At 43.9% G+C, this 25502-nt stretch overlaps 1 protein-coding gene across 10 annotated transcripts in view; it reads left to right on the forward strand.

Moving 5' to 3' along the window:
* Positions 1-1176: 1176 nt before the first annotated feature.
* METTL26 (methyltransferase like 26) overlaps positions 1177-25502 on the forward strand; it is a 52794-nt gene continuing 28468 nt past the window's right edge. For 3 of the 10 annotated variants that reach the window (XR_011022711.1, XR_011022710.1, XR_011022708.1), the window contains exons 1-7: positions 1177-1409; positions 6091-6250; positions 10969-11028; positions 12370-12437; positions 14048-14126; positions 17898-18006; positions 22326-22435. Coding sequence is in view for 2 of the 10 variants with exons in the window: in XM_068244429.1 (XP_068100530.1) it covers positions 1213-1409; positions 6091-6250; positions 10969-11028; positions 12370-12437; positions 14048-14126; positions 17898-17945 (612 nt within the window). In the remaining 8 variants the exon portion in view is untranslated. Of the gene's footprint in view, positions 1410-6090; positions 6251-10968; positions 11029-12369; positions 12438-14047; positions 14127-17897; positions 22244-22325; positions 23316-25502 lie in introns of those variants that run through there. The other 7 variants (XR_011022715.1, XR_011022714.1, XR_011022712.1 and 4 more) reach the window with 5 other exon arrangements.

Here is a 25502-nt window from a genome sequence, read left to right on the forward strand (position 1 = left end):
TGCGATTTTCAAAATCGCCCACAAAACGCTTGTGCAATGACTATCTATGAGAAGGTTCATATCAGCACATTGACTGTACCATTTTTGGGACTTGTTGCTATAATGGAAGGTATAAGAAGAGCGCTAAACGCACACAAAATCGCTTTATGCGGCGGTTGCATTCACATTTTTTTAGAATAAATACATTATATTGTTTTCCAGGTCAAAAAAAGTTCACAAAACTGCTCTGGAAAAGTGCTTTTACCAAAAACGCAGCACCCAGTGGATCGCCGGGAGGGGAAAAAAAACAGCACAAAATCACAAAAATGATTGCGTTTGCGATTTCAGATGTGAACGAGACCTCAATCTAGCTGGACTTCAGTTGAAAGCTGCATGCTTGTTTCTGGTGTGTGATCCGGGGACTACTGCAGCCAGATAGATCAGAAGGACCGCCAAGCAACTAGAATGGTTTATAAGGAAATAAATATGGCAGCCTCCATTCCCCTCCCTACGGATAGTAAAGTAACATAATAGTGGAAAACAAAAGTTTGCTTTCTTAGAACGGAAAGAATTTGCGATAATTCAGGTTGGAGTGAGCTTGTGATGTCTCCCAGTGCATCACTGCTGAATATATGCAAATTAACCATTGTTGCCCTTAGAAGCTAACTTTCAGAACCGCTGGAATGAAATGATGTGCCAGCCTGTTAATTTGTACAGAGTCATAATAATCCGACATGCATAAAGACGGTTTCGGATTGTTTGATCCTCTTCAGTGCATGGAATGGATTAATTTGGCTCTATAGCGTAAGGCTTGTAACATGGAGAGGAACAGACTAACCAGCAAGCTCATGGTGAACCAGAACTCATTGGAGTGTGTGAGGGGCTACAACGGACCTAAAAGCCCCCTTACTAAAATGCTATGGAAAACAAAAGTTTGCACAGTAGTAAAAGAAAACCAAATGACTTCCTGCCTCTTCCAAACTAACCAACATTTGTTCTTCTATAGATGGGCTTCTTCCATCAACATTATAAGGAACATAAAAAAGCAGACTGTTATAAATATCAGTTTTGCAAATGAAGATAAAAGCTGGCATCCTGAAAACAAAATCAGGAACTTGTCAATTTGAAATGGTCTGTCACTTTAAGGCGACGCCCGTGGGATTGTGGGAGGTGTAGTCCAGCCTGCAGTGTGGCACGGGCGCGCGCCGCACAGTGAAGCTGAAGCTGGGAAAGATGCTGGTGGCCGCAGCGGCTGACAGGAACACTGAGCCTATTCTGCAGGTGCTGCGCCAGTATGTGAACCCGACGGTGCCGGAGGTTCGGGTGCTGGAAGTGGCATCGGGCACCGGACAACATGCAGCCCACTTCTCCCGGGCACTGCCCAATGTGCGCTGGATGCCTTCTGAGGTGGACCAGCGCTGCCTGCGGAGGTGAGGCACGTGACCAGGGAGGGTCACATGACCCGGAACCAGCGGGGGTTGTGTCACGTGACCTTCGGTGGGTTGCTAGCGATGCAAAGAGCACCTTGGAGTGGTGTGTAGTGTTTTAGGGATAGTTATAATGCTCAGTGATATCCTGTGATCATAGTCACTTTAATTTTTCTTGCTCTGGAAGGAGTGTGTCTTAAAGGATACATCCGGGGAAAAAAAACTTTCACTCACCTGGGTCTTTTTCCAACTTCTAGAGGTCCCACGCCATAGTCCTGCGCTGATCCAGGCCTCCGCTCTCCCCTCTGGAAGATCGTGACCCACAGCCAGGATCCTAAGCGTCATCTACACGATACAATTATTTGTGCGATTCGCTTATGATCTGATATATCCGATCGGGATTCGATTTGCCATAGTTTTGCAATGGTAAATCGAATCCCGATCGGACATGTCCGATTTAATCGGATCGTAAATAGAATCGTAATTGAATCGCACATAGAATTGCATTGTGTAGATTGGACTTTATGCGCAAGCACCTTGTGATCTTGCTCCTGTCAACAGTATTACTCTGCGCTTGCGCAGTTCAGAGCAGGGTTTGCCACCTCATCCCTTTAAATACCAACACATCTAAGTTATACAGGTTCTGGGGCTACTCAGATAATCAGCGCCCAAACTGCATCTAACTAGCCACAAGGCATGTATAATTCATATGTGCTGGTGTTTAAAGTGATGCGGTGGCAACCCAGGTTCAGAGAGAATTGAACGGCATTGGGAGCGCGGTCATGAGAGGTAGTCCTCCCCCCCCCCCCCCCCCCATGCGCAGAAGATCCTGCCTGCGGGGCACGATCTTCCAGAGGGGAGAGTGGAGGCCTGGATCAGCGCGGGACTACAGCGTGGAACCTAACAGACTTCTAGGGGCTGGAAGAAGCCCTAGGTGAGTGGGTGAGGCATATGATCGATCAACCAAGTGATCCATTCCTGTCCACAATCTAGGTCAATCAGTGGCAGGGCGAGAGTAGAGGCAGATAGATTGCCCATAGCGTTGCACTGTATCAAAGAGTGCAACATTGCTGTTCAATTGATTTTTTAATCTATATTCTGAAATCTATTGAAAAATCTGTTCCTGGGGTGTGGCACAGATCAGATCAGATTTGATCTGATAGAAATCTATCTGATGGTATGGAGGAAATCTGTAAGTGTATGGTCACCTTTATGCCTGTACAAGTTATTGAGTCTGTGGCCTGAAAGAGGCATGTGAAGGTGGAAGCCCTAACATATCATTCTTGTTCCAGGCCACTGATTCAGTAGCCAAGTCATTGTATTAGCATGACAGAGACCAAAAAACCACTATCCTTTGCCCTGCACAATATTTGTGCTGTGAAAGCCACAGTCCTGTGAATTCCTTTTCACCAGGCAGCCTTACAAGGCTTGGGCATTGCCCCCTCCAATTGAATATTGTTGGAATCGGGTCATCAGACATGAATGTGGCACAAGGTGTCGAGGAAATTAGCTGCAGTGACTGCTGTGCCTTCACAGCAACAATTTCTAAACAACTGATGAAAATCTATTGAAAAAGGGGGTCCCCACAGCTGAGGTTTTATCGTTTTGACAATTGAACATGAATTGGAAAGGCATTTCTTTGGAGGATTGACACAGGAAGTGTGTGGGGGCGAGAATAGTGTATAGCAGAGCGGTATGCAAGCTAGGCTGCATTAGCTTTGCATTTTAGCAGGTGATACATACATAAATTGTGGCTGCAGTGGTGAGTGATTAGTTTTTTTTTTTTTTTTGCTGAGATCTGACATACCACAACAGGTATGGCTCAACCTATAATGTTGTGGGAACAGTCCCTTTTAATAGTCTTTAAACCTCACAGTACAGATGAGCTTACTGTATGTCCTGTACTATAATTTGGCCTTGCGTTTAAAGCAGGGCTGTAGAATCGGTACAAAAATCATGCGACTCCTCAGTTTATGAAACCACCGACTCCAACTCCAGGTACCCAAAATTGCTCCAACTCCTTGACTCAGACTCCTTAGTTTAATATTTGCCAGGGCTGTGGATTTGGTACAAACATCATCTGACTCCTCAGTTTATGAAACCACCGACTCCAACTCCGACTCAAGGTACCCAAAATTGCTCCGACCTCGACTCCAACTCTGACTCCACAGCCCTGGTTTAACCACCCTGGCGTTTTGATTATTTGCGGCACTCGGCCACGGGTGTTTTTTTTTAACCTATTTTTTTTTATCATGTAGCTAGCCTAGCGCTAGCTACGATTTCCCCCCTCCCTGCGGCATCACTCCCACCCCTCCGATCGCCGCCGGCGATCATACCCAACAGGAAATCCCGCTCTGAACGGGATTTCCTGTTAGGGCTTCCCTCGATCGGAATTACGTCATCGACGCCATGATGTCAGGGGGAGTCCCGATCCACCCCATAGCGCAGCCTGGTGGTGATTGGCCAGGCTGCGCTAAGGGTCGGGGGGGGGCCTCTTTCGCGCTAGGGAGCGGCAGTGATCGAACGAAACACGCGTGCTAGCTGCGTGTTTTAAAAAAATTTTTTTTAAAAAAAAGACCCACCAGGGGCTGAGCAATCCACCGCGGCGGTCATGGACGAGCTGAGCTCGCCCAAACCGCACCGGTATTTAAAGCACACCTGACGTGAGAGAGGTATGGAGGCTGGTGTATTTATTTCTTGCTGTCTTGCTGATTCTTTGTGTCTTAAGGTGGCCATACATTGTTTGATCTGCTACCAGATCGACTATTAGATAGAACTCTCTCTGATTGAATCTGATCAGAGAGGTATCGATTGCCTGCCCACACACTGCACTCCTATTTTTGAATGCATTTCCATTAGCCCGCAAAATTGAGCAATGTATGGGTATTTTAATACCTTTAGCTATAGACCCTGAACAAATATGCAGATCAGGCTGAAGTCTGACTGAATTAGCTGCATGCTTGTTTTAGGTGTGTGATTCAGATACTACTGCAGCCAAAGAGATCAGCAGCGTTGGTCTGCAATTCTCTCCAATGCGGTGCAGATTCCATTAATTTATGATGAATGAAATCCCACTACATTTATGCAAAATTGCTAGCAACAATGCCTTGTGTAACCACGCTGAGAAGCAACACACAACTGGAAATATCACAGTGCAGTCTATACAGTTCTCATGTCGTTGCGTATTACATACACTGTGCATTAATGAAAATGCAATCAATATTTGACCCTCTTTAAGTGTACCAGAGATGGAGGGGATAGAAAAAATTATACATACCTGGGGCTTCCTTCGGCCTGATCGCTCCATCCCCATCGTTCTCCGCCTTCTGGATCCTCCGTATGGTCTCCCATAATTTGGGCCGTTGGCGCTCTCCCTGTTGCGCTCCCTTGGCTGGGAGCGTTCTGCACCTGCACATAAGTGGGAGCACGACAGGGGCCGAAAGCCCGGCCAGGCTGTGCATGCGCAGTAAGCCCTCACTGGCCAAACTTACGGGAGCACTTACAGAGGATTTAGAAGGCAGATGATGGTGATGAGAGATGGAGCAGGCCGAAGGGGGCTGGAGGAAATCCCAGGTATATATACATTTCTTCTATTCTCCCGTCTCAGGTTCCCTTTTAAGCTGGAATTTTCAACTCAAGTACAAGTCTCCCCAGGAAAGGTAAAGCACACCTGATGGAGGCTGACATATTTATTTCCTTTTAAACAATGCAGATTGCCTGGCTGTCCTGCTGATCCTCTGCCTCTAATATGTTTAGCCATACACTATGAACAAGCATGCAGATCAGATGTTTCTGACTGGATTAGCTGCATGCTTGTATCAGGTGTGGGATTCAGATACGACTGCAGCCAAAGATATCAGCAGGACTGCCAGGCGACTGGTATTGTCTAAAAGGAGACAAATATGGCAGTCAACATAGCATGCGTGTAATTTGAGGGTCGGGGATAGGCGCTCGTATTGGGCAATAGGCAATATGATAGAATATCTGTAATACTAACCAATATTTTAGTATTGGTAAACCTAACCCAATTCTCACTTGAACCCTCTTTCTATCAATGACTAACCCTAACCGAGCCCTCCTGCCAATGCCTAACCCTAACTGACCCTGACTTAGTAGATCAGGGGATAGAGTTCAATGTGGGTTTTTGACTTTAAAATTCTGTTAAGTAAAAAAAAACAGCAGGGCTTGGGCTTTCAGGTTTAATACTGCTCTGCAACTCTTATGCTGTTACTGCTGTTCTCAAGTTTGATTAGGGCCCTTTTCCACTGCTGTGATCGTGACCAGAATCGCACAAGCCAGCGATTGCGTTCGGGTAAAGAACGACACACACTAGGGGGAAATACTGGTAAGCACTACTCTTCCCATTGACAAAACAGCTGCAATGTGCTTTTTGAAGCACATGGCAGCTAGTGGAAAAGGGCCCCAAGGCCTTTGAGTCCTCCTTTTTGGTATTTGTTTTTAGCTGTTTTCTTGCACATGAGGTATGGGTTTTGTTCATAGTCTGTTCTCCATTTCCAGTTAATAGTTCTGTTACCTAAGGAATCTCCTATCACATCTAATCAGAGCCTAGATGCCATGCCTTTGCTTCTGGTTGGAAGGTGGAAGCGTCTAAATTGTTCTGGACAACACCTCCAGCCCAATGTTCTTAATCTGTTTGTATGTTTTTTGTCTCTTTGCTTGGCAGCATTTGTGAATACATCAGTAAAGGTTCTCTGACCAATGTGGAGAAGCCTCGTGCTTTGGATTCCTCCCTGAGCTGGGAGACCTGGGGACTGGAGCCGGACTCTCTGCATCTGGTTGTCTGCATCAACATGATTCACATCACCGAGGCCAAATGTACCAAGGTGGCTGAATGTCTTTATCTTCTGTAAATCCTCTGTAGAGATAGCATAGGCTGGCAGAGAGCTCATCAGAGATGAATAATGGGAGCTGAGCTTCATTGCTGAGATCACACACCAGCCTTGCTCTTTCTCTGCAGCCGTGTCCACAATCAGGGGCCTTTCACACTCGTTTGGTGCGGTGGGTCATTTTACCACACCTCATCTGCTATGCTAATGAAAGCCTATGGGTGCTTTCATTCAGCATGCGGTGTGGTACGCCGGAAGTCGATGATTACTGTGAGCGCATACTAACGTTGCCGCACGACCTCTGCGACAACGGCGGACCGGAAGTTATGTAAGTCTATGGTGACGCAGGGATTTAAAAAATGACGGCGGTGGCAGCGCAGAAGCGTATTTGTACAATGCACTTCTGTATTTCCCAAACAGGAAGTTAATGCAAGCGAGCGTCACTTCCTGTTTGGATGTGAGCCAGAAGGGGATTATTGCATACTAACCCGGTAATCCCCGAAGGTCTGTTTTGTGAGGTGCGGACCACACCGCAGCCGCCAAGCCACAGTCTGTGAATTTCGCCTGTAATGGAAACAGGCCCATTGAAATACATTGTGTATGGGAATTTGCATGCATGCAAATTCACCATAGTGGAAACAGGCCCTGAATGATTTAATATCATTTACTCAATTAAGTAAAAATGGTGCATTAAACGATTATAGAAAAATGGCAGAAATAATGAACATAGTCCACAATAATTAAAAATAAATACAATAGAATCTCATTTAAGTAAACTCTAAAATAGTAAACCTCTGGACATAGTAAACTTAAGCCTTGTACACACCATACGATTTCCCATCAGATAGATAATTTCCGACAGGTCTGATCTGATTTCCGATCGTTTTTCTGATCGATTTGCATAGAAGTGATCAGAAAAATGATCGGAAATCCAATCGGATCTGCCAGAAATGATTTATCAACCCATCTATCTGATGGGAAATTGCATGGTGTGTACCAGGCATTAGTCTGTGGGTCCTAGCCAGGTGTATATAATGGATGACCAGTCCTGATATAGTAAACTTCTGGCCAGGTCCCTTGGAGATATTTTAAAGAGATTCTACTGTACAATGAAAGAGAAGTTAGTTTAAGGGACCCAGAGCAGACTGCCTGGGTATGCATTTAAGCCTCTCACTCGCCACCCGTGAAGTTAAGCTCTCTGTCCCCCGCTCTGGCCGGTGTAAATTGCATTGGGGCCGGCGACTCTCAGCAAAGTCTCGCTGTGACCCCAGAAGCAGAAGTCGGGTCATACGGTCTGCACATGCTCTGGCTTACATCACCCTCTAAGCCAGGGGTTCCCAAACGGTTTTGGTCAAGGGCTGGGTAAGCATATGTCAGACTGCTGGGGGGCCGGAGTATACATAAAATGATGTAGAAAAATAGAACTATGAGCCTGGGTATCGTAGATAGTGCCTATTAACATGGGCAGCCCTCATGTCTACCATTTAACCAGAGCAGATGTTATGCCCCCAACACAACATGTGCAGATAGTATGCCCCCCCCCCCCCAACTCAGGAAGTGCAGATATTGTGCCCCCAACACAGTATGGTATGTGCAGATAATATGCCCCCCCCCCCAACAAGTGCAGATATTGTCACCCCAACATAGTATGGTATGTGCAGATAGTATACCCCCCCCCCCCCCAACTCAGCAAGTGCAGATATTGTCACCCCAACACAGTATGGTATGTGCAGATAATATGCCCTCCAACACAGCATGTGCAGCTATTATGCCACCAACACAGTGCAGATATCGTGACTCTAACATAGCAAGTCATATGTGAGCCATAATGTCACCCAATGTTCTGCAAAAGCCTGCAGCACAATATCACCCATACACACACGATCTCTATAGAAACATATGCAGTGCAACCCTCCATTTCCCCTTCGCAAAGAAACCATAACATTCCTGCACAGCACTGACCAAAATATATGTGATTATGCTTTTTACAAGTTATCCCCTCACACCAAGTAACCCAGAAGCCAGCGAATGACTGCTTTCTGGCTTCCATGTGGAAGAGTGGTGCCAGAACTGCTATTCTAGATGCGGCCTACCAATATTTAAAGATGCAGCCGACTGCATCTATAAGTAAAACATTTTGTATGTGGGGGGCCTATCCTATCCTATCGGTGCATGAGCAGCACGTCATTGTGCTCGGTGCAGGAGAGGAATTCCGGGGTCACAGCGTGACTTTGCTGAGAGTTGCCGGCCCCAATGCAATTTACACAGGCCGGATTGGGGGGCAGAAAGTTTTACATCACCGGCGGTAATTGAAGAGGGTGTTACAAAGTAGTCGTTGGTATTCTTAAATGCATTTGGTCAGGGTCCCTTTAAAGAGACTTTTCACTCTAAAATAAACAATGTACTTCTCCTTGTCTCATAAGAAGTTTTAATCACTTGCCGGGTCTTTTTCCTCCTACTCACTCCCCGTGACCGCGTCCACCGACTTCCAGTGTGTAGCTCAGCCCCCTTGCAAAGAAATGCTTTTGCACTTTCATAGCACTTTCTATCTTGGATACAAAGAGCACAATAGCACTGTACTGAAAGGGGTCAGGGCTACATGTCAGAAGTCAGCTGACACGGTATCGGGGAGAGAGTTATAGGAAAAAGTTCCGGCAAGTAATTATAACTTCTTATAAGACGAGGATAAGTACATTGTTTATTTTAGACTGAATAGTCTCTAAGCTTCTATCTGTCAAGTCTTTAGGCTTATCGTGGAGCCAGCATCCATTACATCAGTTGGAATTGGAGTCCTGCTTTAACCTTCCTGAGACTCTCTGTCTAGCATTCACAACTTCTTGCGATGTTACAGTGGAAGGCAACCTCTGCCATTGGCAAATGGTCCTTCTAGAGCCTCAGCCCTGGGAGGTGCGGGGGTCCAGAGGCTAGGAGGAGACCTCAGCACTTATTGATCCATTTCAGTATTGAGATACCTCTTCTAAATATTTGTGTCATTTCACAAGTGTTATAGTTCTAAAGTCATTGTCCACACATATTCTCCTTCAGGTAGATATGAAACATTTAATATCATCCCTTGTGTAGATTCTGAAAAAGTTTATACCGTCTTGCTCTATTTGCCATTACACTTTACTACCATTTATCTGTTAGGGCTTGTTCACACCTAGGGCGTTCTTTGCATTTGTTTTGAGCACCGGCGATTTTGAAAATCACCTTAATAGCGCTTGTGCAATGATTCCTTATGGGACAGTTCATATCAGCGCATTTCGTCCGCTTTCCGCTCAGCAAAGCGCTGCATGTACCATTTTCAGATGTGATTTTGCTACAATGGAAGGTATAGGAAAAGCGCAAAACGCTCACAATTGCTTTATCCGGCAATTGCGTTTGCACTTTTATGAATAAATACGTTTCCGGGTGAAAGAGGTTACTTCCTGACTGATGTCAGAAGTGAAAAAAGCAATCACTCTGCAAAAGCGCTTACAAAAGCGTTTTGTACAAAATCGTAGCACGCAGTGGAGCGCCGGGAGTGGGAAAAAAAACACGCAAAAAAAAATCACATCGCTGCCATCAGCGATTTCGATTTTTACATGTGAACAAACCCTGACACTTTGTTGGTATATTGTTGATATTACACTTAAAGTGAACCTCCGGACTAAAAATCGACTCAGCAGCACTGAAAAGGCCTGGTGTTTCTTTAACAGTTTCACAGCATCAGAACTTTGTTTCTCTTATCCAAGCCTGATTTTTAGCTGCACAGAAGAAAACTGCCCGGGCTTTTTTCCCCTGATGCTGTGCAAAGCATGATGGGATTTCTGATGTTGTTGCTCTCGTTCTGCTGTTTTGGTGCAAATTTTTTTTTTTACATTTTGAATTTGACATTTGAAGCCTAGCGTGTGCAGCTCGGAGGGGTTATCAGGACACATGATAGTTGGAACTGTGTCTCCTGCTCCTTGTCACCTCCTTTCAACCAAAAAGATGGCTGCCCCCATGACAAAGATGGCAGCCCCCATGACAAAGATGGCAGCCCCCATGAATCACAAACATTTGCCTGTTCTTTTAAAACAGGGTGGGTAAAAAATTATATTACCTACCTATTCTAATTAACATAACTAATGTAACATAAGGACAGTATGTTTGTTTAGGCTGAAGTTCCCCTTTAAAGGAAACCAGAGCTGAAAAGTGATGATGAAAATGAGGCCATACATAGGTCAGGGCATATGTGCTGAGCCTTACCTCAGATTACTCTCTAGAGGCTCTGTTTCACTACAGTAGTCAGCGCAACTAGTAGTTTGCGAAGCTTTGACCTGGAGGTAGTAACTCTGTGCATGCGCAGCCTGTCAGTTCTGAATGTTGTGACCGCGGTCTCCATTCTCACCCAACAACGGCGTGTGCACTCCTGTCATATATGATGTCCCCCAAGAACATCAGTGAGATGCTAATAGTTCTGGTTTACATGCAAAGGTAATGCAAATTGTATGCAGCTTGCCAGTTACATGCACTTCCTGACCATGTTGATTAGTCCAGTTCTAAGTTTCATACAATTTGCAGTAAATTTGCATGCCATCTGGGATTATCATCTTATTAACTTTCTCTTCAGACTGGTTACACTGAAAGCAATGCTTGCTTTACTCATACTGTCATTAAGACATTAATCTTACATGTCTGTGGAAATTCTATTAGTTTCATAGTCTCACTATCCTTTACTATTTTATTGACAGGGTCTCTTTACCGGAGCAGGCCATGTTCTTCAGCCTGGGGGCGTGCTGCTCACCTATGGGGTAAGGCTGAATTCTGCTGGATTGTTTTCTGTCTATACAGCAGTTATACTGTGTCCACATGTAATAAACAGACATGCACAACTAAGTAAAAAGCATTCCTGAACACACAACACTTCAGACCATGTTGGTTTCACTCCTGTCAATGATGAACAGAAAGTCACGGCTGCATTGGGCATAAGCTTGGCAAAATTGGAACAGTTGAGGGGGAAACACACCTATTCTGATGGATGTTACTAAGCACCAATGTTTGGTAATATCCAGTACTATACTCAAGTCAGTTGTGATGATGTGGGAATGGTCCAAGCAAGGACAACGATGAAATGGGAATGAACCAAAGGCTCAGTGTGGGAGCATATAGTGCATCACAGCTTGTGGCGTATGGTGGGGCTGTGTAGCCACAGATCAGTCGGATCCGGTCCTCAACCTTATGGGAGACAGTTATTGTACGTGTGTATGCACTTTAAGGCCCCTTTTTCTACTTACAGATGAAACCTGCGTTGTGTTACTTTACCGCAAGTAATGGAAGTCTATGGAGACGTTTATACTTATTGCGGTCAGTTGCGGTGCTTTTTGCAGCACGCTTAATGCACAGAGCATGGGGGTAATGGAAATCTATGGGCTACGCATGACTGAGCAAGGTGTGCTGCAGTGCGCATGCGCAGAACGCAGGGGAATCCCAGTAGTACTTCTACATCCTAAGCAGACAAATCAAACCGCTAATTCTATGTACACTAGGTCAGACAACAGGTGGGGATTTCCGTCGCGTTTGCCCGCAATTATTGCACGCCTTTACCGCTGAGCACCCGATCGAGCATGTTGGCCCAAGATTTTACAGCATTTCCGATACATGTGACCAATTTCGGCTTTAGTTTCAAAGTATTTTTATTGAAAAATTCCAATAAAGACTTACAGCTTTTTACTATTCCCTTATCAAAGGGCGTTGAGCATTCAATCAACTAAACATACAGAGAACATATATAAACGAAAACCAAACATGCAGGTCATTTCAATATTCAAAGTATGGACAACCATGTGGGAGGGGATAGCCCCTAGAAGGAGAGAGCGCAGGACCGGAGCCCCAGTGAAGTCGAGGCCAATTTCGGCTTTAAATTGGTCACTTAATTTTCCAATCGGCCACCAAATCTACAGATGTATGGCCACCTTTTAGCCACTTTGCCATTTGTTGTTTACTGTCTCTGCATTATTCACAATGCTTGTTTCTTATTTTGTACAATGCCACAGAAGATGATGATGCTTTGTAAGATAATAATGAATGTGAAAGATATTATCAGGCATTTAGCTACTACTGATCTATTGATTGTCTGTAATTTGTTTCCTCAGCCTTACTCTGTGAACGGCGTCCTCACACCTCAAAGTAACATTGACTTTAATCAGAGTCTTAAAAACAGGTAAGTTCCAATCAGGAGAAGACACAACTTACCGGAAACCTTTCGTAAATTGGATGCCTGTTTGTTTTTTTCTTCTTCTGGATGCACATTTTAGGAACTGCAGTATGACAAACGTGGATCTCTGCTTTTTCTGATGTACAAGATCTCTATGGGATGTCACTAATTTAGGCATGTAGCAGGAGCACAGTAGGGAGAAATGGCAGCACAACCAGGATGCATCTGAATAGCTTAGCAGCAAGAAGGCGAGCAAAGCCTCTTAACGGGATAATTGTACCCAATTGCATCAAAACCAGGTGCTACAATTTACACTAATGGAGGGTGTTAGCTTCCAAAACAGTTTGCATGCAAATGTGTACTATACCCTTCCACCGCAGTGAGGTTATCCTATTGGACGGGACCCTAACCTCTACTTTAAACAACCAGAAAACAACATGTTAGCCATTAAAGTAGAGGAAGGGATGCATGTGTGGGCCACGCACAACCTTTCAGGTATTTACACAATAGAAAAGTTAAATTTACATTTTTGTACACGGTAGGGAGAAATGGCAGTAAATCCAAAACAAGGCTGCATCTGAATGGCTTAACAGCAAGAAGGAGTACACATCTTTAAACATTTTTTTTGGTCCTTCGAGGGTTATCAGCTGCACAAGTTTTAAACAGTCTGTAGCCAGTTGGTTCACATGTATGAATGAGTTAGGCAATAGCTAGAGAGATTATTTACATATTAAGGCCAGTTCACACGGACGCTTGCATGCCATTTACCACTGGTTGCAAAACTCATTGTTAAGTGAATGGGCAGCGCCAGTACCTCCTTTTTACCGTCATTTGCACAAAGCTTTCCCCGTGTCCCCGTGCGTGGCAGAAAAACAATGTGCACTGCCGAAAGCTGCTAAATGCTTTTCTGCAAGTGTGCACTGCAGGAAGTCTGTGTGAACCGGACCTTCGCTTCAAGCACAATAGTGTTTCCTCTGAATACAATACAGTAGTTGGCAGTTGCTGCTCGTCATTAACACAGCAGAAGGTTGGCTGAAAAGCTTTTAAGGCCCTATACACACTGTAGATGAAACTTGTGCGCAGCTGACTATAAATATTGCATCTGCTGAAAATTCAGCTTGTGTGCAGCAGCTCCTGACCAACACCCCTCCCCTTACTTGCTGCTCGGCCATTGATACATCTGTCAGATCGACTGGTTGAGGGAATTGTTCTTTGCTCACCCAACTACTACAGGATGTTGCTCCCGCGGTGTTCCATCAGTCCTTCAGTCCTCTGCCCTCTACCCCCCCCCCCCCCCCCTCCAATATAGCAACAGAACATGTCGCTAGCCTGAAGGCTATTGACATGTCTGTACAGTGTCGCCACCGACATCCTTCTAGTGTGTGTATGGGCCTTGATGCATCTTTCTAATGTGTGTACAGGTATTGAGGGTATTGAGATTCCATTTACACCCACTCAGTGACATCTGGTAGTTTGAGAATTACAAACTAATTATCTGACAATTTGTGTCGTAAGTAGGTACACAGGTAACATCCTTTTGTAATCTAACTTAACTGTGTGATTGTTTGAATTCTTTTTTTTGTATTTGTCAGCCTGTGATATCTGTGTGTTTGCAGCAATCCTGCCTGGGGAATCTGGGATACAGCCGACCTGCGGGAACTGGCAAAGTCCTGTGGATTGAATTTGGAGAGAATGGTAAGGATATCTCGCTAGAAATTTAAGGAGTACTGTAGGGGGGAAAAGAGTTGAACTTACCTGGGGCTTCTAATGGTCCCCCGCAGATGCCCTGTGCCCACGCAGCCGCTCACCGATGCTCCGGCCCGCCTCCGGTTCACTTCTGGAATTTCCGACTTCAAAGCCGGAAAACCACTGCGCTTGCGCGGCCGAGTCCTTGCTCCCACTGACGTCACCGGGAGTGTACTGCGCAGGCACAGACCGTACTGGGCCTGCGCAATGCACTCCTGATGACGTCAGTGGGAGGGTGGACTCGGCCCCGCAGGCGCAGTGTTTTTCCAACTTCAAAGTCGGAAATTCCAGAAGTGAACCGGAGGCGGGGACCAGAGGATCAGTGAGTGGCTGCACGGGCACAGGATGTCTGCAGGGGACCATTAGAAGCCCCAGGTAAGTTCAACTCTCCCACCCCCTACAGTACTCCTTTAATGACCTCACACTGTGATGTAACATTACATCGGGCTCCTGTCGCCTCTCTGCAGGGGTCATGCATAGTTGAGAACCTGGTATTTAATGGTAGAACCAGACTATGCTTGGCCCCAAACCATAGATTTCTTTAATATGTCTGGGAGGGCCTGTCTATAATGACTGGCTATTTGAGATTCAGATAATCACTTTTGTGCTCCAGTTTTGCAAACCTTATTGGCACTTTTATTCAGGCAACAAGGTTTGTGTCTTGGAAAATATTTCTGTGATTACTGTGCAGTGGTGATGGGATGCTCTATTCACTTGACTGGAGTAACTCTGGACTGTTAATGCTTAGTGTGTCAGGTATTTTAAGGCAGTAGATGACCCATTAACTTTTAATGAGGTTGAATACTGGCTGAAAATGTCTGTGCTGCATAAAAGCACAATAACTATTCAGCTAGCAATAAAGACTAGTCAAAGGATTTTTTTTATACAGGCTCTGTTATAACAACTCTGTGAAACAAAAGTGCAAAGTGCAAAAACATCCATTTTGTGGCAGACTTGGAAGCCACCCTAAAAGATGGTTAATGATAGGAGTTGTTCAGTATACTCTTTAAAGCCTATTGTAAAGTGTCAGTGCTATGTAAGTGTATAAAAAAAATGTAAATGTATAATAAAAAAGAGGTGCAATGACTGTGGCAGGTAGACAAGACATCTGAGAACTTGGGTGCTGAGATTTTGAAGAAATATGAGGCCAATGAAGGATTCGCCATCCCAGCATGTACCCCAAAACAGTGATCCTTTCTGGGTGACCTTGCACCTTTTACTTTGTTCACTTTAATTAGTATAGAGATAGAATCAAAAGTCCATATAACACACCGTCACCAAGGTAATACAGCGATTGACCAAGGTGGTTAGCCAACCAGAAAGGTCAACAAGTTCAGTTGCGGTTAGCATACCATAAGATACCAGTAGTTGTTTTCAATGTATTGAATCCATACTAAAGTCGACAAACAGCTGACAATTGTTTTGTGGGCCATGGAGGGTCTCCTTTCTTGATGTATTGTCTGCGCTATGCTTTGAGAAAGGGGACCTTACATGGCCCCGAAACAATTGTCAGCTGTTGCTCAGACTTCTGTATGGATTTAACAAATTGGAAGCAGCTGTGTTATGGTGTGCTGTCCTCAACTGAACTTGTTAATTAGTACAGAGATTAGTTCTAACTTGGTGTGTGCAGAAAACTTATGCAGTATACTCACCATGCAGTTTTCTCGTCAGATTGAGAGGTCGACCAATAATTTATTGCATGTCCAAACAAAAAAGGGATCCATTTTGAGATCAATACTGCACAAAATCGATCCCTATCTCAATCGGAAGTAGATCGGACAGGCCAGAAGTTATTAAAGGCCGCTTCGATCTGACAGGAAAATTGGGTGCCTTACGCCTAATACACAACATGCTATCAGTTTCCAGTTTATTAATATTAAATCAATAGAAGAACAGTTATGATTGGTTGCTGCTATTAGCATACTTCCTATTGCCTGAATAAAGATGGCCATACACTTCTGGCCACCAGATGAGCTGTCAGATGGATCCTTCTCTAACACACACATTGTTCGCATATTTTCAGTTGATTTCATCCCCCATCTGTGCTCCCCCCGGATGTTTGCAGCAGAACTCTCGCCTGTCCTGCTGGTTAGCGTATGCCGGTGTCCGGTGGCTTTTCTCCATGCTGTGGGGCTCTTCCTCCCTGTGCCTCCTCTCCCTGAGTCATGTGACAAAAGCTGAAGTTCAGACACTAGAGGTCCGGCTTGTATTCTGCTGGACATCTAGTGTTTGAACTTTAGTTTTTGTCACATGACCCGGAAGAAAAGGCACAGGGAGGAGGAGCCCTGTGGCATGAAGAAAAGACGCCGAAGGACGTTCGTCGGTGGGACAGGTGAGAACTCTGCTGCCAGCACTCTGTGTCGGTTGTTGCTAAATTGAACGCCGCTAGCAATGTGCTCCTGACCCATCACCGATGAATTTTCCCGATGGAATTGATTTTGGATGGGCATTCCGGGCATCGTTTGCAGCATCAATTTCTAGCAGTTATAGAATCAGCCGGATATTGATGGTAAAAGTTATCAAGTGTATGGCCACCTTAAAGAGAATCTGTATTGTTAAAATCGCACAAAAGTAAACATACCAGTGCGTTAGAGGACATCTCCTATTCCCCTCTGTCACAATTTCGCCGCTCCCCGCCGCATTAAAAGTGGTTAAAAACAGTTTTAAAAAGTTTGTTTATAAACAAACAAAATGGCCACCAAAACAGGAAGTAGGTTGATGTACAGTATGTCCACACATAGAAAATACATCCATACACAAGCAGGCTGTATACAGCATTCCTTTTGAATCTCAAGAGATCATTTGTGTGTTTCTTTCCCCCCTGAGGGGGGAGTGCATAGCAGAACCACAACACTGAAGAACTTGGCAGCCTTCCAGACACAGGCTGACAAGTCTGACAAGGGAAAGATACATTGATTTATTACAGAGACTGTTATAGTAGAAAGTGCTGCAGCAAGCCAGAACACATTAGAATAGCTTTTGGAACTTGTAGGATGATAAAAAACAGGATGCAATTTTTGTTACGGAGTCTCTTTAAGATTGTCAAGCTTTTTTTTTTTCTATTAAGCATAGAAAGAAAATGTGATGACATCCCCAACTGTAATTTTCCAGTGCACGATAGAAAAAGAAAGTAAACAATGATTGGTTGCTGGAGGCTACAGACAATTGAATTTGCTCTGCCTTTCACTGATGCCTGGAACCCACCACGGAATTTCCCATCAGATCAACGGGTCAAATCGAACATTTCTGACAGGTCCGAACTGCTCCTGATCGAGAACAGGATTGATTTTTGCTCCTGATCAAGAACAGGATCAATTATCTGAAGTACTGAACTCCAAATCAATCCTGTTCTTGATTATTAGCAAATCAGACATGTCAGAGATTATTGATTTGACCTATCCATCTGATGGGAAATTGCATGGATTGTACCAGGCATTAGGATGCCTACTGTAACATATTTCATGTTATACTATCATGTGAGGTTAATGGTTTGCCAGAGTAAATCTGTTCCACGCTGATTCATTATCTGGTACCTGAGTAACATTGTCTGTACTAAATGGCATTGGTAGAAATAGTGACATTGCATTGTAGAGGTCTATGAATGTCTGTTTCCTTCCCTTGTCACATGATCACACCTAACCAATGGCTGCAAGGCCTGCAGTGACACTGTGACACACATACCTTTGTGCCACTGATCTCAGACCTGGTGTTGTATTACAGGTGGATATGCCAGCAAATAACAAGTGTTTGATCTTCCGTAAGATGTGACCTGGGATCAGCGGGGAACAGAAGTTGGTCATCAGCCACTCTGCTAAGTTATGTCTGCAATGTAGGTTTGTGCAGCCACTGCTGTGTCTGCATTGGTGGTGATGTGCCTTGTATAAGTAGCCTATGTGTGCCAATACCTTGCTATCTGCATGTATGGAGCAAAGTCCAGAACCTGCAGGCACCTGCCTATAGATCCGAATTGTTGGTTCACTCTCAGATTGCAAAACCTAATCCTGATTGCCTAATGATTACGGTTTTTGAACAGCAATTTTGCAGTAATTGAGCTTTGTAATTTTCTCCGAATGCTACATGTACGCGTTTGCCATTGATTACAAATCACAAAAGCTGCAGTAAGAATGGACCTATAGGGATACATTATCAGAGTGCTGAAAGTCTACTTAGAAGAGCCCCAGTGTGAACCAGTCCTCATGGTTTAAAGTGGAGCTGAACTCTTGCACAGGACAGGAGGAAAACATAGAAAAATGCACCCTGTGTGTATTTAGATAGTTTAGTCTGTCTAATTCCTCCTCATTTGCGACTAATCACCACTGTAATTTGATCTCTTAGCTGTGTCAGCGGGCTGCCTCGGCAGAGTCGGCCACCAAATCACTGCAAAATCGCTTTTGACAAGTGATTGCAAACCAATTTTGCAGGGCTTGTTTACTTTGTATTGGATTGAAAATGCTCCCAGAATGCTGCAGGAGCTGTGGTTGTGATTTGATGCGATCGCTCATGTGGCTCCCACTCCATACACTTTCATAGGCAAATCCCTTTTCAGAATCGCTGGTGATTGTGGGCAATCCAAAAACGCTCTAAGTCCCAGCCCTAAATGTGCAGAAACAAACCAAAGAGGTGTCCATCTGAAGCTACCATTTTCTCTTTGGGCATTCAGGCCCATATGCAATTCACTTTTTCTCCTGAGTTTTCTCCTAGATGATATGTTTACACCTTACCAATAAATTGCCTTTTAAACCAAACAAGCAAGAAAATACGCAAATAATTTTCCACTTACTTTTTAGTACTTTTTTAAATTACAAAGTGATGAAAAGTTATTTAAAGAGTACCCGAGGCGGATTGGAAATAGATTATAGGACACAGGGGCATGTTCTCTGCACAATGACATGTCTCTGTGTCCTTCTGGTGCCGCTGCTAGTCCCCCCCCTGGGCTCTGCTGTCCCCCTGAAACTAGCGACAGGCTAGCAACAATTTGATTGTCGCTAGCCTCCTTTTCCCCCTTCAGCCATTAGTCACGATGCTACCCGAGCGGCATGGAGCGGTGCAGATTGATCCGGGAGGCGGCGTGGAGCAGGTAGTATGTTTTTGTTTTCTTTTTTTTTTAAGCTGACTCTGGTTCTTTTTAATAAAAATATCTCCTAGGAGAAAGCTCAGGAGAAAAAGATAATTGTATATGGGTCTCAGCGTGACAAATGTGTGCTCACAGCTGTACAATCACAGCCAGTTCCAAATTCTTTCAGCAAGGGCTTGTTTACACTACAAGAGCTTTTCTAAGCACTTCGTGATTTTTAAAAGCTCTTGCTACTGTTATCCTATGTGTGTTCACACTGGAGCGATGCGATTTTGTAAAAATCCCCCATAGCATTGCATTAGCAAGAGCTTTTTTTCAAATCACTAGCGCTTAAAGAGAATCTGTATTGTTAAAATCACACAAAAGTAAACATACCAGTGCGTTAGGGGACATCTCCTATTACCCTCTGTCACAATTTCGCCGCTCCTCGCTGCATTAAAAGTGGTTAAAAACAGTTTGTTTATAAACAAACAAAATGGCCACCAAAACAGGAAGTAGGTTGATGTACAGTATGTCCACACATAGAAAATACATCCATACACAAGCAGGCTGTATACAGCCTTCCTTTTGAATCTCAAGAGATCATTTGTGTGTTTCTTTCCCCCTGTTCTCATGCACTGAAGTTTCAGGCTGCTCTTTTCTTCCTGCAAACAGCTTTGCCCTTGTCTGTAATTCCTCACTATGTGAAAGCCCCGCCAGCTCATAGGACGATTTATCCAGCTTGTAAAAGATAAGAGAGAAGAGAGAAGCTGCTCTAATCTAAATAACACACAGGCAGTGTGCATAGAGGGGCCTGGAAGGGGAAGTTCATAGCAGAACCACAACACTGAAGAACTTGGCAGCCTTCCAGACACAGGCCTGACAAGTCTGACAAGAGAGAGATAAGTTGATTTATTACAGAGACTGTGATAGTAGAACTTGCTGCAGTAAGCCAGAACACATTAGAATATCTTTTGGAACTTGTAGGATGATAAAAAACAGGATGCAATTTTTGTTACGGAGTCTCTTTAAAAAGCTCTTGTAGTGTAAACAAGCCCTAAATCTGTGATGCAGGTGACAGACACACACAGCAAATCCTTTAGGGATCTTGGCAAACAGAAATGTTTCTTGCATCACTGCAATATATATGGTTGTGTTGGAAGGATTTGCTATATTTTCCTTCAAGTGTAATCATGAGTTACACTTGAAGGCTCCTTTTTTATCACACCTCCTGTCTGTCAGGAAAGCATGCTGTATTTCTCCATGGTATCCTTTCTATTCCTCTGTTCTCTTGTCCCCTTGTCACAGCACTTTCCCTCAGGCTTCGCCAGCAGGGCGCGATCATGTGTGGATATCCACTTAGAAGCTCAGGAAAATCCAGCTCATGCTTTTGATCGGTGATTAGCCACCTGTGGTCTGCAAATCCATAAACATTGCTCTGCTGGCTAGACCTGGGGACAGATTTGAGAATGTACTGTAAACTCTGGAGCGCAGCAAAGAGGCAGAACTGCAGTAGGTCATGCACTGGTGGGTCTTGATGGGTTACCTCAAACCTGGCTTGAAATACAGCAATTGTTCTTCTGCATTTTGACAGAGCAGAACCATTCCTCTGAAACACCTGTGTTGTCATGTTATTGATTGGTAGTAAACTAGCACCGCATACATCTGCTGGTGGGCAACCTCTACCAGGTGTATATCAAGCTTATGTGTACCCAGTGGAATCTGGACTTCTGCTGCTCCTCTCTCTAGCACAGAAAGTAACAGAGATAAGAAGAGGAGACCATAGGAGTAGGACTCCACTCTGTGACATCCCATGGCTATGAAACTGCATTTCTCATGTTATTGCTCAAGCTTTATTTTAGTTTCTTTCCTTTTTAAAGGGAACTTGAAGTGAGCGTAATACGGAGATTGCCACCTTCTTCCCCTTGCAATGCCTGGCTGTAATTCTGAGCTGCTCATTCTGGGCGAGTCACTTCAAGTATCAGCACAGAAGTCAGGGAACTGGCGTTGTTTGAGCATGAGGATGGCAGCGTCCATAGTCCTCTCCAGTACAGTTTGAATTATAGCTATATTAGTTAAAGTGGACCTGAACTCTTGCACAAAATAGAAGGAAAACCTAGAGAAATGCACCATGTATATATTCAGAGAGTTTAGCCTGTATAATTCCCCCTCATTTGTGTTTAATCACGAGTCGTAATTTGATCTCTCCCCGTCTTACCTGACTGCCGCGGCAGATAAGCTTGTTTGAAAGCACAGGATGTTAACAATATGTCTGCTTCCATGAAAGCAGGACGTAGACACAGTGCAGATGTATTGCAGGATTTCTTTCAGCTGTAACAAAGAAATATTTTTAAGTTATTCTGCTGTTACGTATCTTTAGAGCAGAGAGGATGTTCTGAGTTCAGTTCCACTTTAATGAAAAAATGGGGTTGACCTGAGGTCAAGCAAGCTCAAACTGAAGTCAAATGGCCATGCACACTAGCCCAGACCGAACAATTGACATTGAACTGTGCAGTTAAACTCATATTAAATTGACGTCAAAGTGAACTCAAGGGTCCGTATACACTAGCTTTTATGGAATTTACATAGGAGACAAATTACTTGTCATAGTCACATCTGTGCAGCCTTGGCAGTAATTGCGGCCGTACGGTCATCTAGTTTTCTGTAAACCAGCAAGTTCATCAATTTTTAAGACCAGTTCTTTTCCAAATCAGGTCACAAAAAAGTTGAGGCAACCTATTTATTGTTTACAACAAAGAAATGTGTGCATCAACCAAGTTTAACCCTAACAAAGAGCCAGATTTGTTAGGGTTAAACTTGGTTGATGCACACATTTCCTCTTTGTTGTAACCTATTTATTGTTACAGCGCACAGTCAGGCTAAACCCTTTATAGGATTTTTTTAATCTGCAAAAGTGGATGTAATAATGTGAGGCTATGTTGTGCTGTTTTGAATGGTGTAAGGGCTTTTAAAATGGCGCTGTCTTATTAAATAATAAATTACAAATAAAAAATCTGCATAGTGATTATTTCCTCCACCACCTTCAAGAATCAACATTTTTTTTTTTTTTACTCCAAATTCCATACTTTGCACAGAACAGGAAAACACACCTCATCTAGGAAGTTTCCTAAAGCTGATGTGAGCTCTTACTCAAAGAACAACTAAACATAACTGAAGCTTAAAGAGGAACTCCAGTGACAATAATGTAATGAAAAAAAAGGTTAATTTTTACAATAATTATGTATAAATGGTTTAGTCAGTGTTTGCCCATTGTAATATCTTTCCTCTCTCTGATTTACATTCTGACATTTATTATATGGTGACATTTTTACTGCTGGCGGGTGATGTCAGTGGAAGGAGATGCTGCTTCCTTTTTTGGCAGTTGGAAACGGCTGTTATTTCCCACAATGCAACAAGTCTCTCACAGTGTGATGTCAGGACCATGTCTTGACATCACACTGTGAGAGGGGTTTCGCCACATTATCAGCCATACAGAGCCCCATGATGATCCAATTGAGAAAATAAAAACATTTCTCATGGGAAAGGGGGTATCAGCTACTGAATGGGATTATGTTCAATCCTTGGTTACGTTTTTTTCTTTAATTCACCTTGTGCCATTTCTGGTCAGAATTTTCACTCTATCCCCTCCCACCTGTTGAATTCCCACATCTTGGTGGCTGTGCACCTGGCCTACACCGCATCAGCAATCCCAATTTAATGGTGGTGCCCGAGTAACCCAAACCAAATTCTAGTGCAGTAGAAGCAAAAAAAAAAAAATGCAAAAATGGAAATGTGCTTGTCTGAGACTTGATGGCTAAATCACTGTGTACTGGAGGGATTAGAACATCAGTGGATGGCACTGCAGGCAGGCCACTCATAATATGGTGCTGATCTCTGCCATGGTTGCATTTCATCTTAGTACTGCTGATCAACTAAAGGTACGCTAGTGCCATGAGTGACACGACTACTAACTACGGTATTGCAGTCACGTAAATGGTGACTTAGCACAAACTTAAAAATGTATGTTTCAGATTTGAGTGTTAATATTATTGAAATATATGGACATTTTCCTTTTTATTCCCTTCCTGAACTAAATAAATATATAATATTTGAATTTAAATTTGCATAGTGGATAACACTCTTGTCTTGCAGCACTGGGGTCTCTGGTTCAAGTCTGGGCCAAGATCTGCATGGAGTTTGCATGATGCTTGCAATGGTTTTCCTTGTTTGCCTGCCTCTTCTCCAAGACCTACAGATAAGCCCCCCCCCCCCCTCCTCTGCCCCCCCCCCCCCCCCCCAATAGACCTCAGTCTGTAATAGAATTCCACTGAGTGACCTCACTTTGTAAAGCATAGCAAAAAATGTCAGTGTTCTATCAATACACAAAACATAAAAGTGCATGTGGAATGATCTCTGCTAAATTCTGTCTTTTCCAGTTCTTTTAAATCCTCTCCTTCCCTTCCCCCGCCCTGTTAATTATTTTTAATCCCAGTGGTTGGATCGTGTACTGGTTAAAGGCACTGCCTCTGACACACAAGACCCAGGGTTCAAATCCCGGCTCTTCCTATTCAGTAAGCCAGTATACAGTAAGGAGTCCTTGAGCAAAACTCCCTAACACTGTAGGGTGGCCTACTGAGCGCTCTAGTGGCTGCAGCTCTCAAGTACTTTGACAGGAAAAAAGTGTTATATGGATGTTGGAACTATTATTCCGGTCACAGTTTAATTATACATAAAGCAGAGCATTTATCAGTCTGTGGTAAAGAGTAAAGATAGCTGCCTAGGTAAGAGGTTAGTCTAGAGCTGGAGTCTTGTAACGTGCTCTAAGGCATACATGTCAAACTCCGGCTTGTTGGCCAAATCTGGCACTCAAAGCCATTCAATTTGGCCCTCAAGTGGTTTCCCCACTTAGCATTTTGCTTGGCTCATCTAGACCAGTGTTTCTCAACATTTTATTTGTATGTACCCCTTTTAAAACTCTGTACCCCCTGGCATAGTAAACATTATCACAAGTACCCCTTGACAAATATATATTTAATTGTAGTACATAATAATTGGTTCTAAACAATTTCCAAGCATTTACTATTGCTTTTAATTAGCTAAAATACTAATTTGGTGGTGTTTAACTAAGATTTATGAATTTCTAAAACTCTACATTTGTTGTTCTTGGTTAAGTATATCAAGGCCGAGTACCCCCTGTAACCATCAGAAGTACCCCCTGGGGTAAGCGTACCACACGTTGAGAACCTAGGCTCTAGACCACCAGGGAAGCTATATTGGAGGTGAAGCTCTAGAACACCAGGGAAGCAATATGGAGGAGGGAGGGGGAAAGCACTAAATACTAGGGAACTGTATAGGGGAGGGTGGGGGCCTCTAGACACCAGGGAACTGTATAGTGGAGGGAGGACCACTAGGCACCAGGGAACTGTATAGAGGTTGGAGGAGGGCCATTAGAAACCAGGGAACTTTATAAGGGAGGAAGGTGGCCAGTAGACATTGTTTGGCCTATGACTAGGTCCTAGTGCATAATTTTGGCCCACTTTGCATTTGAGTTTGACACCCCTGCTCAGAGACTGCAGGAAAAAAGAGAGAGGGTCAGGCTGGAAGAGAGAGAGACACTTTTATTCAATGATTTGTACATCAAAATATCTAGTTATAATAAAAAATCTAGTAATAATACACTATCTGGTGTTAGCCTGGCCACATTGAAAGCAGCATTGTCCAATGTACATGACTGGAAATATGAACATTACAATTGTGCCATAAGACCCCCCCAGCCCCCCCCCCCCCCCCCCCCCCCTCAAATTGGAAATATGGCTCTAGGTACACTCGATGCAGTTTTCTGCCGGATCAATAGGTACTCTGATGGGAAGTACATGTCCAAACTGCTTTGGATCGATAATGGAATCAATCTTCCCAGGATAACTTCATAAAATCGTTCCTGCTAGCGATCAGGACCAGATCGGACATTTTGGAAATAATTTTCTGATTACCGTGAATGGGACAGGAAAATGAATCGTGTACCTAGCATTGGAAACGTAATATTTCTCTAAACAGAATCTCATTGCAAAGGAAGGGAGAGGGATGGAGTGACCAATGCTCTCAGCAGCCTATCCATTTCAGTGTTCTCTACCTCAATGGAAGTACACAGTAGGGTCACATGGCAACTTAGCAGCAAGATCAGCCCTCAAAGAGCAGTTTTTATGGAAACTGGAAGTCTTGATGCCTCTGTCTGGAGACACAGTTCAGTAACACAGCTGTCTGTCTTTTAGCTG

Source organism: Hyperolius riggenbachi, chromosome 7, assembly GCF_040937935.1.
Source record: "Hyperolius riggenbachi isolate aHypRig1 chromosome 7, aHypRig1.pri, whole genome shotgun sequence".
NCBI lineage: Eukaryota > Metazoa > Chordata > Amphibia > Anura > Hyperoliidae > Hyperolius > Hyperolius riggenbachi.